At 47.2% G+C, this 16,742-nt stretch overlaps 1 protein-coding gene across 2 annotated transcripts in view; it reads left to right on the forward strand.

Moving 5' to 3' along the window:
* Positions 1-13,801, forward strand: part of EIF2B3 (eukaryotic translation initiation factor 2B subunit gamma) — a 102,189-nt gene extending 88,388 nt beyond the window's left edge. For both annotated transcript variants that reach the window (XM_037403995.1, XM_037403996.1), the window contains 2 exons: positions 2,116-2,219; positions 13,585-13,801. In XM_037403995.1, the coding sequence (XP_037259892.1) occupies positions 2,116-2,219; positions 13,585-13,637 (157 nt within the window). In that variant the 3' untranslated portion in view covers positions 13,638-13,801. The remainder of the gene's footprint in view (positions 1-2,115; positions 2,220-13,584) is intronic.
* Positions 13,802-16,742: the final 2,941 nt, after the last annotated feature.

A 16,742-nucleotide genomic window follows, 5' to 3' on the forward strand; every position in this document is an offset into this window, starting at 1 on the left:
CCCTCCACCAGTTCATTCCCTAGCCCAGCTGCAAATGCAGAATTGCTCTCACTCAGCGACCACTGTTGTGCAAGATGATGGCCTGAGCCGCTGTGCGGGCACACAGAGCTATTGGAAAGGAAGCAGACTGTGACAGTGTGAGAGCAAAGGCAGGCGGGGATCTGCTGTGTATCTTTGCCGCTTTTTATCTTATTAACATGTTAGTAAAAACCTTGCCAAGGCAACCTGAGCTGGTTACTTGCAGCGTAATTGCTCATATTGCCTCCTTATAGGTCAGAGAAGGGGGAGTTTAAGCGAGTTAAAAGAATAATTGTTCAGAGGGGACAGTCTGTTCAAGGAGGGTCGTAACTGCTAACCACTGTGGCTGAGGTCCGGTTTTATTGCTTTTACTCCTGCAGAATTAATGCCGGTTTTGTGGGGCAGATGGTTTCTGCTCTGACTCACACAAGTAACAGAATTGTAATCTGTTTAATGGCAAATTCTGTACACTAGATAATAGTGAAGTGTGAGCGGGAAAATACTAGGAATTAATTTTAGGATCAGTGCTCTGGAGTGAAGATTTATGTTTATCTCTTCTCCTGAGGACCACAGCTGGCTAACTCTCCATTCAATACAGAATTGAGAACTCAGGGGTTTGACCTGATACCAAAACCCTTCTATGCTGTTAGTTCAGATTCCAGGGTAGCAACTCTGTCCACAACCCAGCCTGATGGTGCAGTGCAGCTGTTTCAGTAGTGCAATGAGTAGTGGTGATGCCCATGACCAAGGTGGGGAACGGCTACAGGTCATTAAACTGTGGAACTCACCATGCAGAAAGTCACTGAAGCTAAAAACTTCAGATAGAGATCAGCTGTTCAACTGAGGATAGCAAGAATATCCACAATGGTTGTAATTAATATTATCAGAAATATTGGGGAAAAGATATGAAATGCCATGGATCACAATAAGATTAATACAGGAGAGCAGATTATCTGCATCTCTCTGGGGTGATATATCTCACTTACACCATCCTCCTGGTCAGCTGGTTTGGTTTTGATTTGTGTTAGACAGTATTTTTAGCCACTTGTTAGCTGGGTGCCTTCAAATTTTCTGTCCTTCAATGACTTCTATCTTTGCACATGTGAAAATAAGGAAACAAACTATTTGCATAATTGCTTTTTTTCTCTGTAGCTTTGAAAGAAGTTACATTTAATAATATTTAACAGTACTGATGATGCTGAGTGAACGGCATTTCAGGACACATCACAGATATTGGTAAAGATTCGTAACTTCCATGTTACTGCATGGAGGGCTCAGATCAATGCAGTAGTAACTCAGCGTCTCTCAGCAGAGGAGTTAGGAAGCCAGCACTTGGACTCAACTTCTTTCCTATCTGGGCAATCAAGTCAGCAGGTTTGAAAGCTGGTATTATAGAATCAAATATATTTTGGAAGAGGGTGACTTTTGCTAAAATTCCGTCCTATGTAGCATTTCAGACTTTGTGGTGTCAAAGGTTACGTGAGTGTGAAGGTATCCAAAGCAGGTCCAGTGTGGGTTTCATTGGTTTGGTACTGCAGAGTAATCTTGTTTGGATGCTCAAATGTAACATGAACAAAGCAAACCAGCTGAGGTATTGATCTGCCCCTTCTCGCCATCCTTTCTTAGTGCCTGGCAAGCTGGAACGTATGAATCTTCTCAGCAAAATTCACAGGGAAGGACTGGGCTGCTGCTCCTGTCTTCAAGTGGGGAGTTGAGCGGAGAGGCCACTCCCGCAGTTACCCAGCCTGTCTGTGGAAAACACAAGACCTGATCCGGGTCGCATGTCCCAGGCCAGTGTCCTGCCTCTGAAATCCTCTGGCAGTATTTAATCTGTTAAGGAAATGTAGAGGAAAGCTGTTCTAACAGGAGGTAAAACTGGAAACCCTTTTTTGCAAACCCATTCTGACAGTTGGCATTTCAGTGTTTCCAGCAACTGGGTGTGAGGATCAGAAGAACAGAAGTTTTTGGGATAAGAGCAGAACAGAACTTACTTACAGGATCATGTTATGGGCTCATTAGATATTCCAGTGGATACCTTTGCTTTGTACCTGTAATTTTAAATTATTTTCTTGCTTTACTTTTGTGTTTATGTTGTAGGTGCTGTCTTCAGGGCAGTGTTATTTGTCATAATGCCATGATAGAGAAGGGTGCAGACATCAAAGACTGTTTGATTGGAAGTGATCAGAGGCTGGAAGCTAAAGGTAAGTAGAGAAGCTGTATTTACAGTGCATTGGTAATCATCTTCAGAATTTCTTCCTACAGCTTTTCCTCCTGCTTCTTCACGAAGTGGCAGTTCGACAGTGTGGTGTCCTATAATATTCAGATTTGGTTTTCATGGAAAGTACGGCTTCTTGGCATACGAATAGTTCAGGGACTTGCTCCTTTGAAGCTGGCAGAAGAACTGTTGTAGTTATAAAGAACAAAACTGGGTGCTGAAAGTCTTTTCCCAGACCACAATTAGATCAGCCTGAAGTTGTCCTCAGCAGAAGGAGCCATTATTTTGAGTAGTAATCATTGTCAGTGTCAGGGGCGATGCAATCAAATCATTGATCACACAGACATCCTTCTCTTTAGATGCTGCCAACCCACGGTGCCAGCATACTCCCATTCACCTTGCTCCAAGCAAAAGCTTGAGGTGGAATATCATGCTCGGAGCTGCTGTGCTCAGTAAGAAACACAAGGGAAGCTACATTCAGATCGGCTTTACTGCTATGAAATGCTATTTTGGGGCTTCAGGGAGGTTACAACTACATGGCCCTCATTTGGGCAAGGTTAAGCCATCCAGTGGAAGTGTGTGTGGCAAGGCTCGCGGTAACCGCCTGAGTAGAACTGTTGATTTCCTGCCCTAAGAGATAATGGGCAGGAAATGGCTGTCTGGGTGACTGCATCCCAAGCAGAGGGCTTTTTAATGAATATTTATAGTTGGGGTTTGGCAGATCCCTGCTCTAGGGTGTGGACTGAGGACAAAAGTGAGTTCCTTCACAGGCTCCATGTGAAGTTATTTAGTCAGATCAGGATTTGTTTGCTCGCTTCGTCTTTATGGGTGGATTCCCATTTGTAAGTATCCTGATACAGAGCAGGATTTGCACTTAATGTAGTATAGCGTAACCTATTGTCAGCTATGCATATGACAAATTTTCCTTTAAATTGAAACTAAAAGTGAAAAAGACTCACGAAAACAAAGTATTGATTTTGCAGTTGCACATCTTAGATACTGTAGGGAACACGCAGTGAGTGTTCTGTGCACTGCAGTCTTGGTCCCTGTATACCAGAGTGTGCCTACTCATGGCTTGGCCAGTCACATCCATCTGAATCAGTGGCCCTTGCAGGATTCATCCCCTTGCCCCATCACTGAAGATTTACACTGTTCATGATGCTCCACCTCTGTCCTCCCCTGAGCATAGAATCATAGAATTGTATAGGCTGGAAAAAACTTTTTAAGATCATCCAGTCCAACCACAAACCTAACACTGCCAAGTCCATCACTAAACCACGTCCCCTAAGTGCCACACCGACACATCTGCATGGATCAGCAGGAGAGCTGAATCAGGTCACATTTGGTTGCTAACTTGCAGCATGAACTATGGGGAGACAGGGTGTAGATTGAGCTAATATAGGAAATAGGAATATGTTTGATGTCTTCAGTAGGTTATATCAAATGGAAATATCACCCTTTGACCTTGCTCACACCTGCTTCAGCAGTCTCTTCCAGGGACTTTTCTGCAGGTCCTAGTTTGGTTAGTCTTAGTATGGAAACCATTCTTTCTTCTTGATTGTCCTTGTCATCCTTGTCTGAATATTTTTCAGGGTCTGTAGATGTATTTGAAGAGAGAGTAACAGAACTATAACTTGTGGCTCATTTGCCTGCTCTTGTAGAGTCTACAAGACCTGCTTATCTCTCCAAAGTCTAAAGCCACTTCTTAATGACTCTGTGAGCGCTTTAGTTAAACTGTTCGGAAACGTATGATTGATGTTAGCAAAGACACATTCAGGTAGATTATGAATACACCACTATGCTAAGCAAGAAAAAATAATAAAGCCTCAGTTCATTTCCCTGCCTCAGTTTCCTAACTATTCTGGAATTTCTTTGGACTGGGGCTCAGGTTCTCCTCGGTGGTCTGGGATCTGTCTGCGAAGTTCATGACTGACTTCCTGAACTGTGGAGTCTTCCCAGCCCAGCATGTCTCTTCTGACCTTGGCTGGTCCCATAGTAAACTGGGCCCTCTTTTTCGCTGTGAAAGCATGCCATGACTTCCTTTCCCCTGCCCAAGACTTCCTGTATCTTGTGCCAAGCTTTTGGTGTGGCCCTGTAAGTCTGTTTCCATATTCCTTCTTTCATCAAGACTTTGGCTGTGTTCTGTTTGGTAACTTTTCCTTCTTCAAACTCAAGCCTCCATGGCCAGGTTAGAAAAAAGCTAGTTCTCTTGGGCTGGAGCCACCTTTTGTTGCAAGCTGATCACACTTCAGCAGACGTAAGCGGTAGCAGCTGGCTGTTGACCCTAGTCTGGGAGTTACATGCTAGAAACCTCCTCAGCAAAGCTGCAGACACCTTCCCAGAAACATTAAAAAAATAAAAATACAGCTATCCCTTATTCCAAAGCATCAGCCAGGATTCATCAAAGGTAGAAATATCCCTGAATCATCCTACACAGCCCCAAGCAAATCCTGCAGTTGACTTTGCTGCAGAACTGGCTGTGTGCTCCCTGCTCAGCCATATGAGTCCTGGCCATGCTGCCCAGGCAGCTCAGGGTACAAGAGCTCTTTGAGCCAGTGGTGCACTGACCCTCCTTTCATAAAATGAACTCCAGTCCCATGCAAGGAGGATGGCAGGAGAACAGCTACCACAAATGATAGGCAAACGTAACTCAAACCAGCTCTCATCCTTTTCCTTCTGCGGAAGAATATGGGCATATTTAGGGTGGTCCAAATGGTACAGCTGGGAGTAATGGGATTGAATTAAACACAATTTATGTTGGCTATCTGGAATGTTTTCCTAACGATGTGGTCTGGTAGGCTGTGGGATAATCTCCCTGGGGACATAGTGGGAGACCTCATCACTTAATAATGGGCTTGGCAAAGCTCTGGACACCTAAATAGAGGGAACACTCCAACACTGGTTACTGGGGCAGATCAGATGCAGCCTAGTACTTTCAAACTGAAAAGAAAGTTAGAGACACAGGAGGGAGCAGGTAACTGTCAGCAATGATGTCCCAGTCCTTCCTTGACTTCTGCCATATCACAACACTGGCCAGCAGAGATGGTACTTTTAAGTGACTCTGTTAAAGTCAAGGTATGGAGTTCTGTTAAACTTCTGGATTTGCAAGCCATGTCTCCTGAGAGCCATACTATTCTCTTCCTACTGCTTTTATTACCATGCTTAGGAAGCATCCACTTTCCTTCCTCTTTGATACTTTAATTTAAGGAATTTGCTAGCAGAGAACAGATGGGCTTTGTGAAAGCTACCTCACACAGGTTGCAGTTTGAAAAACATGTTGGTACCTAAGGAAAAGGAGGCAGTTAGTAAAGGGATAAGAAATGGCAGGCAGCAGTTTTGAAATAACTTAATTGTACGGAGTATTCAGTCACTGTTTCAAAGACAGTTATTAGGTTAATGCTCCAGCCTTTTTGATGAACCCATTTTTAGAGGAGCTCAAAAGCAGCATGCACTCATTGAAGCACAACTAGAGAGAGGGAGTACTGGTGATGGGCCAGTTGAGGAGTCAGATGAGCCCTACCCCAGTGAGTAGTTCCCACAGGAGTCTCTAAGCCACACGTAGTAGGGACTACATTATACATCTGGTATAGGTTAGCCAGGTGGAGGCACATACAGTAGAGTGGCCTAAGCTTTCTTCAAAGCAACACCAAGAACAGAGATGGTAAAGACAAGACACATAGCATAGAACTAGCAAAATGGACGTAAAACTCACCACCTTATCCCTCTCCTTCATCTCTGTTGTCATTGGGGCAGGGATGGTTTATGGGCATTGGGAATTAGAGACCCAATGTTGTTTGGGGACAGCCTGAATCACTGCCCACCCAAAAACTGCATTACAGCAGTTGCCACAAAGCCTATGTTCAGAAAGGGAAAAAATACCAGCACTCAGGATGCTGATGTAATCTTACCTTGGTGTCCTGATACATACCTAGTAGTAGCATGTCCTCCTTTCTATGGCTTTTCTGCAACGTTTGTCATCTTAATGCTTCACAATTCTTAACAACCTCATTTCTGCCTTCTCAATATGAACGTGGTTGGTTTTTCCTCCTATTTTACAGAGACCTGAGAGACAGGGAGATTCCAGTCATGTGCCCATTCATTTGGACTGGCCAGCTTAAGTGCTGAAGTTGCATGTTACATGTGGTGTTTTCCTAGTTATTAAAGACTTGACATTTTAGCCTTAGCATTTTCTTTGTAAGTGTTGGGAGGGAAGGCCCAGTCTGCTGAAAAAAACCCCACCCAAACAGTTTTATTATACAGAATGATGTTGGCCCTTGCATGGATCATTAGCAGTGTCAGAAACTTGAACTCCATTGTACAGCTTTCTGCTGCTTCAGCTGAAGGGAACTGATAGTAGTGGGTCACCTTCCTGAAAGGGAGCTGGATCTGCAGTGGGACAAGAGAAACTCTTTGCCAGGTTTCACGGATGCCCATGGGCATCAGCAGCCCTGAGACGCAATCCTGGTGCTGGGAGAAGGCAGCTGTAGTTCATGTAGGCTTTACTGCTCCTGCCCTCAGCATCAGCTATCGGGCCCTAACTACATCACTTAAGTCCTACCTGATCCTGACTCGTGCTTCAGAGCTGCCTGCTATGGCTTTGTCCCAGTAGCAGACTCATCCCATTCCTAGCTTTTGGAAAAACCTCTTTGGTTTTTCCTCTAGTCTTTGTCCCATGGAGATTCTTGGTTTTCTCTCTTACTTAGTTATTCCCAGACACCCACCTGACGACTCCTTGGGTCTGACCATAGCTGCTGTTTCCAGTCCCCTTGCCTAACAGTCCTATGCTCCATTTCCCATCTGGCACTTGCCCCCTGACTGCTTTGAGTCAGACTGCATCCCTTTCCGTACCACTGTCGTGCCTGAGCAGGATCATTCTGGGCACAGGAGCGAAGCAGTTGTGTGCAGAGTGCACTGGTCCATAAAGCAGGGATACAAGCACTGGGGAAGTCCTGCCTTCCTCCTGTGCTTCCATGGTCCAGAGTGCTCACTGCAGAGTCTCTGGAGCTTTTAGCTGCCCTCCTGAGAACACGTGCAAACTGAGATTTTTTTTTTTTTCCAGAGGTTTATCACATAGCCAAAACTGTGTGGTTTCTCACAAGAACAGAAAAAGGCATATATCCAGTGAGGACTGGCTCCCGTTTCCGATCATTTTCCAAGTCATGTTCCAAGCTTGGAGTCCTAGGACTTCTCAATGAAACAGAGTTAAGACTGTTTTATTGTAATGAGGGCCAAAGAGCACATTTTTCTTTAATGTCATCCTCTGAAGGCAGGTACAGTTTATCAAACCTCCACATATGAATGGGTGACTGCTTGTGAGGATGCTTTGCCCCAGCTGAGATTTAGCAGGATAGGGACAGGAAGGAACTGAGGGGCTTTCTGATGCTCTCACTGCATTCAAGTAGAGACAAGCATCTGCTCTTGCAAGATGCTGAGTACCTCCTGGTGAAGTCTTCAGGAACTGAAAACACTTAGCACGACACAAGGTCGGGATCAGAAAGCATGCTGCAGTGCAGATGGGAGTTATGAAAGCTCATGAAGAACAGACACAGACTAAACAGTGCACACATGTATATTGTGCACTGGGGTGCAAGATGAGCTGGAGATGATGTAGGAACGGTGTAAATTTATAGCAAAACTGACAGGTCCGTAAGATTTGCTCCCTAAAGTAGTTTAACTACTGAGTGTCTGTGACAAAGATATTGTTGGCAGTTAAAACAGGCATCTCTTAAATAGTTGTCATTTTTGTTTCAGTGACTATGCAGCAACTACATTTCAAACTGATCCTAATAAGCCTCTTTTCCAAGTTGTATAAAAATGGTTTATGAGTTCTGGCCTTTGCAATGGCATAAAACTTCCCTAGAACATCCATCCAGCAATGCTTTGTCCTCCCCTCTGCCACAGGGGACTGTCACACTTACGCATACTGTCATTCTCAGCCGGGGAAGTTCAGGCTTCCTGAGTGAGCGGGTTAAATGAGCTGCCACATTCGCAGCATGTTGATTGTGAAGTCTACCCATAAGGCAGCAGTTCGTAACCTTGTGGAAATATTTTTACATGCTGCACGCAGAGAAAATAACCACTTGTGCTCTGCTAGAGCTCAGCCACATGAAAGAGCCAGGAAGAACACCCCAATGGATGCTGAAAAAGGAAGGGGACCTCTACTTGCATCCAGCACAGTGGGCAGCAGTGTCCAGCAAATATGGCATCTCTGCCATCTTAGCAGGAAGTGTGGACAGAGTCGTTCAGACTGACGTTTCTTTGAGATTTGCTTTGAGATGGTGATACCCTGTGGGAGCACATCGACCGGCACAATCTAGTCCCTTTCTTAAACACTTTGCTAGGACGGCGCCCCAATATTAGGGCTCAAGTGCGTCCCCCTCCCCGAGGAGCTTGCTCTCTTAGGCACATCCCCAGCTTTTGGTCTCCTTTTCCTTTACTAACCTTCCTCTTAAGACCCTGACTGATCACTTTCCCATACACCTCTATTTCTAGTTCCTTCACTCCCCCCACCCTTCTCTAAGCCACCATAAATTCATCTCTTTTGGGGCACTGAATTCAGTGTTGCCTTTACTTTACACTCCCAAGACATGTCTATTCCCTAGATGGGTTTGAGGGTGAAAGGGTTAATCCTGGTTGAATACTATGAGAAAAGCCTCAGCTGAAGCAGGTGAGCAGGCACTGTGGCTGGTGGTTGCTGGAGAGGAGCGAGATCTCTACTGCCCACTTGTTCCATGGGTCAGAGCTGACCTGCCTGGAGCTACTGCCAGCCCCGTTCCCAGTGCCCCTGTGGTGAGCTGCACATCCCACCCTGGGAGTTGCTGGGGCACCCAGCTCAGGGAAGCATCGCTCCCAGAGACCCCTGGGCTCGGCTGATGGCTGCACAGCGGGCTGACGTGGCGCTTGGGAGAAATCTGAGACACTCCTGGCCTTTGGGGCCACAGCGTGGTCACCCCCAGATCTCCAGTGATCACGTAAATAAAGTGTGGCTGGGGAGAGAGCAGGCCGTGACTGGAAAGCCCCACTGCTCTGTAAACACAAACAAATCAGCCCCCATCACCTGCTTCCCTTCTTTATCTCTACATGTAATTTAAAACACCCTCCAGCCTCCCAAAGTCAAGCTTCAGCTGCTTCCCATCCCCGTAAGCCCCTTTAGTTCCTCTCCCCTCCAACCTGGCTGCTTTTCCAGGGCCAACCATCGCTGCAGAGACAAGTTGCTCTCCTCTCCCACTCTCTGATCCTTTCTGTCCTGGGTGAATGTGGTAGGAACCACCCACAGCGTGTGTTTTCGTGCATGCGTTTCTACAGCCACCCCTCCCCCCCGCCTCGTTTTTTAAGTTAAACTATCTCTTGCTTTAAAGAGAGCAAATACACAGCAGTGGCTTTCATCACTGCTGTATAATAGAGCAGTAATTCTGTGCCAGGGACTGTTTTCTATTTTATTTTAAAGGGTTTATAAAACAGTGTATGTAATTGAGTGAGTAAACTGAACGTTTTCTGGAGCCCCTGAGGGCTGGAACTTCGTGGTGGTCCTGGGCCTAGGCCCTAACCCTTTTTTTTTTTCCCTCTCTCTCTTCACCCCCCCCCCCTTTCCCCTCCTTCCCCTCCTCCTTTACAACCCAGCGTTGCCACCAGCAGCAGCAGCAGAAATCTGTCTGGGGCTAATTGAGCAAACAACAAGGAGATGCTTTCACATGGCTTTTAAAGGAATGCTCCGGCATCCCCTTTCTGTGAGCAACTTGGCAGGAACCTGCCGGGAAGGCTGGGGAGCTCAGGGTCCCCGGCCGCTGCTGGGGTTTGTGCTGGGCTGCGCAGTCATTTCCGCCCCTCTGTTTATTTGCATTACAATTTGGTTTTAGCCAAGCACCAAAAGCTGCTCTGCTCCCCAGCTCTCTAGCTCGCCTTGTGTGTATGTTTTTAAGGGGCTAGTGTACAGTATGTGTAAACAAATGTCTTCCAAAGCAGGAACGCATATATAAAGAGTGACAGGTTTTTGATTTACACTCAGTAAAATCTCTGTGGACCCTCGGTTCAAGCACCCAGGCTGACTTCAGGCTGGGCTGCGTCAGCAAGTTGAAGCAAAGTGCTAATCAGGAGGTTGAATGTGTTGATCAGCTCTGGATTTGCTTAGCACCAGATGCTCCCAATCTGAGAAGATCTAGTTGAACATGATTTAAGGTTGCAGAGTCCAACTCTAAGGCTTTCTGAAAGTCCTTTCTCTAATCCCTCTTCTTTCTCTGTGGGCTGAATGCATCTGTAACCCTGCCAGTGTCAGATAAAAGGCAGCCTGGTAAGAAATCCCTAATGGGGAGCTGGGGAAGGAGAAGGGAGCTGAACAGCTAAGCATGTGAGATACTTCTCCCTCCTCCCCCCGAGTTTCAGGCAGAGTTTCTGCATGAACTGAGCTTGCTGGTACCAGCCAGAGCCACTGGCAACTGGCAGCCACGGCTGATAATGAAACGCTATGAAACGCTATCCGCAGCTCAGCTCTCTGGCACACACAGTGGAGTCTGAATTCCCTTCCCTCCACAGGGGGGGCTTTGGGAAGGGAAGAGGGAAGCAGGGTGAATCCTTATCTGCCTATCGCATCCCCTCGGGGTGCGGAATCAGGCTTTGTTTCTAGCAAAACCATTCCCTTTATCGCTTAAAAACTTTCTCGCGGATTTTGAGGCAGGCACGTTCATGTGTTTTCTTTTAGCCTGTACAAGGAGAAATGAGTTTGGTGATTTCATGCGAGTCTCTGAGGTAGCAGTGACATACCGGGCAGGCCGTGTGTGTGCGCTTCAGGGAATCTGGGCCACACAGATCAAGGAGCAGGCGAAACAGACAGAGGGATGGGAGATGAGGGAATGTGTGCTCTTGATTTCCTGTGTGGCTTCAGCTACTTGAACTCCCTAAACTCACTGCTGCCTCAGTTTCCACATCCACAAAATGAGAATGCTCTTACTTGCCCACTCTCAAAAAGCATTTTGAACTCAGCAGGTGTAAAATGCAAAATAACCATAGGGCAGCTACAAGCATGTCAGTGCAAAATAAAAATAGTTGGTACCACCTCTGCAACAAAGTATGTGACATGACCCATCCCAGCTCTGTACATTTAGGAGAGTGCAGGATGCTGTCTGGAATGAAGGAAAAAGTTCCTTATTAAAAAGTATTGCTACAGATAACCTATATATAGAACCATAAATCGACATGGCTCTTTATAAGCCTAGATGAAGGCATGTTTAATCTGCAGAGGCATAACGTAATTACTCTCACTGGATGGTAGCCAGGGTCTTATTCACATCATAGAAATCAACATGATAGGTAGTCTGCTTGGAGGAGGTTCAGGAATGGAGTCACAGGAGTTGCTACAGGGCCTGTTTGAGATATATTGGGAAAGTTGTTGGGGGTGAGGAATGTTATAGCAAGAAGTGCTGCAGGTTGGATTTGAGGTACCTTGGCAAAGCTGTGTGGGGTCCAGGACGGGAGGGGAGAGGCGCTGAAGGCTGGACTTGGGGCTATTGGCAGAGCTGTGCTGGAGAGGTTGTGTGGTGCTACCTACATCACACTTGCACCTGGCACTTGTACAGTCAGTCCCTCATTTTCCTGAGCGCTGCATCCAGCTCTGCTCATCCTGCCCAAAGTGCTGGAGATTGGGTTCTGTGTTCCAACTTAAAGCTCCAAGATGTTAGCATGTAGCTTCAGGATTCATTATCAGTTGTCGCTAAATACCTTCAGCAAAGAACTGATGCTGAAGATGAGAACCAGCTCCTTGATCTCTTCATTTTTGCCTTCAGGAAGGGGTCTCTGAAGGATGCTCATGTGGCAAACCCACTCTGTCCCCCAGGCTGAGGAGAGAGCAGGATCCGTACGACTGTGGGATCAGGGGTTTAGTGGGAAATTATCTTGCTGCAGTCCAAAACTCCTTGAAGTTTATAGAGCAGGTTTTGATCAAACCTTTTCTGGAGCAATGGTTTGCATGGTGCAAAGGTAATGTCTTGAATTTTAAACCAAGAGAAGCATCGTGTTGGCCCGGCCAGTTTGGGGATTGCCAGGAATTTCTTCATTTAGCCAAAAGTGGCATGTTTGTTGTTTTGCAGCAGTCTTGCAAAATCTGCTCCCCTGGGGGGAGGAGTTTTAGGTGGGTAAATAAAACACAACTCCTTATTTCCATGCTGGGGGGGGGGCGGGTAGGAGACAGCACAGCCTCCAGCAGTGTATCCCAGAACCTCACAGGCCTTGATGCTTTATCCCAGGCTCCAGAGCCAGTTGTTATTCCTAATGTGCAGAAGGGGAGATGGAGAGCCTAGGGGCATGGGTCGAACCACCTGAGCTCCACCTGAATAGGTAGCCAGCTCCCAGAGAGCAATTTAGATTCACTGCCTTCCCCCACGGTACCCTGAGGATACCCACTTTGAGCACACCGGCTTTGTGTCATGCTCTGAGGCCACATGGGTTTTCTAGGCACTGGGCTTTCAGTTGCATGTTTTTATTATTTTGGCTTTAGATCCTTTATTTGCAGTCCTTCGCTGACAAGCTGCTTTTGCATTTTAAAGGGAAGGCCCTTTCAGTACAGTGCATTAACAGTGCTGGGGCAACGACTGGCACCTTAATGTGTCTACTGGGGCTGTGCAGAGCTCCTGGGAACAGGCAAAGGAGTGACTGTAAAAATTGCCCTTCCAACAAAATTGCTCCACAGGAGTCCAAGGAGGGCTGTCCACCATTACCCTCAGAGATGATAACTGTCCTCAGAGACCTTGCTTCACACAGATACTTTTGGAGAGGCTCCATCCAGACCTTAATGCAGGAAGGAGAAGCCAGGTTTAAATAAAATCTTTTAAAAACCACCAAAACTCTATTTTTTTAAGCTGCCAGGGCTGAGATTGGATTGCTGAGAGGATCTCACGCTGCCTCAGTGATGGTCCCCTGATGCTGAGCAGCCCCTCTCCCCCCCAACCTTCATGCAGTTTGAGGGCACACAGCATTCTTTAGGGCTGGGGTAGATTACTGATCTTTAATTTTATGTCAGATCTCCATGCTGGATGTTGATGGTTCTTTGCCCCAGCCTAGGTGTGCACCTGTCAGCAGCAGCTGTGACTTCCATCGGGTCTCTCTTGTTTAGTAGTGACACACGTGAAAACTCTCATTAGAGAAACCTCCTAATGTTTAGTCAGTTGTTTAGGCTTTTGCCATGTGGGGAGGGATACTGTCGGAGAGATGCTGGAGTCCAAAGAAAGACAGCAAATCTGTCTTTGAGTTCCCCAGAATCTGCTTTTCTCATTTGTTTTAAAGTTGCGGATTTGAAAAACGCAAGGTCTGAAGCACTGCTGCAAAACTCAATTCCTCTGCTTTTCCTCCCTCTCTCTTTTCAGCCAAACATGTTAATGAAGTCATTGTGGGCACCGAACAGCTGATGGAGATATAACCCGAGTAGGTTTTAAAGATTATTTTATGGAAGCCAGCAGCAGAACCAGATGTTCAAGCATCATAAGATCATCCATACAGATCAGTACTGGCACGGTTTACCCTATCATTGCTCCTTTCCTGTTCAGCTTTATATTTATGTCTTAATAAAGAAGTATTTACAGAGCGGTGTGTCCATCAGCCCCTCCCCCCTCATTGGGATGCATGCGGGTTTGTGCCGGGTAATATCGGTTCCTGCGCGCCCGGCGAACGCACTGTACTTTTCCAGCAGAAGGGAGAGTGGGGACCACACAGAATGCGCCCCCTCCGAAGAATGACTTAGCCACCCTCCCTGCGATGTAAACCACATCCCTGCAGTCCTGCACCACCATCCCTGAGCCTGGGAGAGACCGCTCGGGACACTGCTTGTGCATCTCATCAACACAGCAGGCGGGCGGCGAAACACAGCGGTAATGCGGGCTGCTCTTTGCAGCCCGGTGGCTTCACCGGCCTCCTCCTCCTCCTCTCTCTCGTGATGCTGCCCCATAGCACAGAAGTGTTGAAGCTGTGCCTCTTCTCTTCTGTAATGCAGTTGAGGAGTTTGGCACCCATTTCTGTCAGGGCTGTTTGGTCTGTTACTTTGAAATCCTGCCCAAGAGCAAGAATGTGAGAGGGCTGGAGGGATGGGGGAGTGTGGAGGGAAATGGGGTGTAAGCAGTGGACATTGTCTGCCTTATTTTGGTGGTTCTTTCTCTTGTCAGCCCGCTGTTCCTAATCCCAGACAAGAGGTCCCTCCCCACATCTAGATGATCTGTGGATGACTATACCTACGTCTGTGAGATGAGTCGAGTGTGCTAATGTGAAACGCGTAGCTTTGTGGTCAGGGGTTGTGCCAGGATTGTAAAGCACCTGGATGGGATTGAAACACAAGCTGTTCTCTAACGTTTATAAATTGGACGCAAGTTCCTACCTAAAAGCTGTTTATTAGAATCTGGTAGGATTCAACGGGACATTTATCTGCCCCTGGCAGTTTGACATCCAGAGGTGCTACAGCAACTGGCTGGGATGGTATTTCATTAACTGAAGTGATAAATTTTAAATGTGTGCTTCATGGGCACCAGTGTCCCCTGAGGAAAATTACCATTTCCTAGCTAATTTGACAGGAGAAAGATTATAATCCAGACATTCCCTGAGTTTCATAAACAAAATCCCTGCTCTAAAGGACCAGATTGGGATGGCAGGTATGGGTAAGGATGAGCTTCAAGGCCTTTGACAAGCTGCAGGAAGAAGCAGCGCGCTGCAGTTCGGCTCTGGCTTTGCGCTAGAGGTTTTGCCTTGCATATGTGTGCAAACATGTTCCTAAGGTATGAAGCCTTTTTCATCCAAGGATCGCAGAGGCTTTACAAAGGTTAATTAAAGAGAGTTCTTGTCTCTGTGTGCGGCAAGGGAGCGAGGCATCCATTTTGGGTGTGTAGGAACAGCAGCAGAGTGGAGCGTAATTACCTGGCTTTGCATTTTACCAGAAGGCTGTGGCAAAGCCGAGAGAGGTCCGCAGGGACTTTTACTCATGGTCCTTTTGCTTAAACACAAAGCCTTCTCCCTCTCTGGTTTTAGAATACATCTTAACTTCTGAAAAGTTCGCATCCCCTTAACAGCTACAGATTTACCTCCTTGTGCCTTAACTATATGTTTCAGGCTCAGTGCCTTTGTTTAGCTAATTTAAGAAGAGGGTGGGGGGCTCTTTACTGTGTCAGTTAGAATTTAGCATTAATTTAGTGTTCTCTGACACTTGAAAACCTGGCCGGGATTTGAGGCGTTTTCTTTTCCTTTTTGCCTTTTACGACCTGCAGGTGTTTGGTGTGAGATAAAAGTAGATCCCAAAGTGAGATTTCACAGCACAAATTATCAAAGTGAAGATTCACTCTTGATGTAGTCTACGTGTGTGGCAGTAATTATGAAAAATAATTTGGGATAATAGGGCCTTCAGGAATCCCAAGGCGGGCACTGGAAGGTTAACCCTTCCTCATCTAACCTGGTCTCCACGCCACTGTCATCAACAGGTAAGCAGATGATGGGCTGAGCCAGGCAACTTTACAAACCAAGTGATAAATGCTGCGGTCTTCAGGAAAATCGGGGAGGTGATCGAGGAAATGAAGTTCTGTTCCCAGGTATTTCTGGATGTGGTCCTAGGTCATACAGAGCTTCAGGAAGGTGTTACTGGTACGGGCTGCTCACCAGCTTTGAGGAACAGGCCATCTCAGATAGCCAGTTACGTCTCCTCACTTTGCCGTTCTGTCACACGCAGGCAGCTGAGCACTGCAGCCCCTGCCTGTCACAGTGCTATTGGCACCGAGGTGGTGCTTGATGGGCAACATTTCTCTGAAAAGATGGAACTTCCCAGCTCTGTAGATGCTGGCGCTTTCTGGGCAGGTTTGTCCTGAACACTTCCTTGGCAGATGTACAGCAGGGGTTGATGCGAGAAGGTTCTTGCAGTGGCATGTCACGTGCCGCGGCCGCACGTGGTACAGCAGAGGTTGCTGTGGTGCCTAGCGAGGTCCCCAGCTGGCAGCACGTCTGGGTCCTGGGTTTTGCTGTGCAGCAGAATCCTGCCAGCAGATCATAACAAGGCTTTTTCCGTGACCAGGGCAGCAGGTTGGCGTAGGTGCAGAGCCCAGCAGCAGCGTGTGTGCCTACCTGGCCCATACTTCTCCCTATGGGTCCTACACCCCTAGCACACTGTGACAGGGGTACCTGAAGCTCCCTTGCCCTGCCTCCTGTGAGGGGTGGGTACCACCTGCAGCAGCTCTGCAGCGAGGTCCTTCCCAGGATGTTTGCAGCCAAGCCCATTTGCAAGACACAGGTTTGGGAAAAGCGTTGGCTGGGCAGTTACAGAGCCCAGAGCCGTAGCTCTCCTGCCTCAGCTGCTCGTGTTTGCTATTGTAGGTGACTGTTGCGATCTTGCAGGAAGCAGCAGCTCATCTGATCCCTTCTGCGGTCAAACCAACGTGGATGGCTCCCATCTTCTGGGCAGCCTTGGAGCGGAGCCACACAAGGGGGAGGCGAGCAGCCAGCCATTCCCCGGGACAGTGGGCTTCTAGCCGAGTTCAAAGGGAATCAAAACCTTCTT

Source organism: Falco rusticolus, chromosome 11 (genome assembly GCF_015220075.1).
Source record: "Falco rusticolus isolate bFalRus1 chromosome 11, bFalRus1.pri, whole genome shotgun sequence".
In the NCBI taxonomy this organism is placed as follows: domain Eukaryota; kingdom Metazoa; phylum Chordata; class Aves; order Falconiformes; family Falconidae; genus Falco; species Falco rusticolus.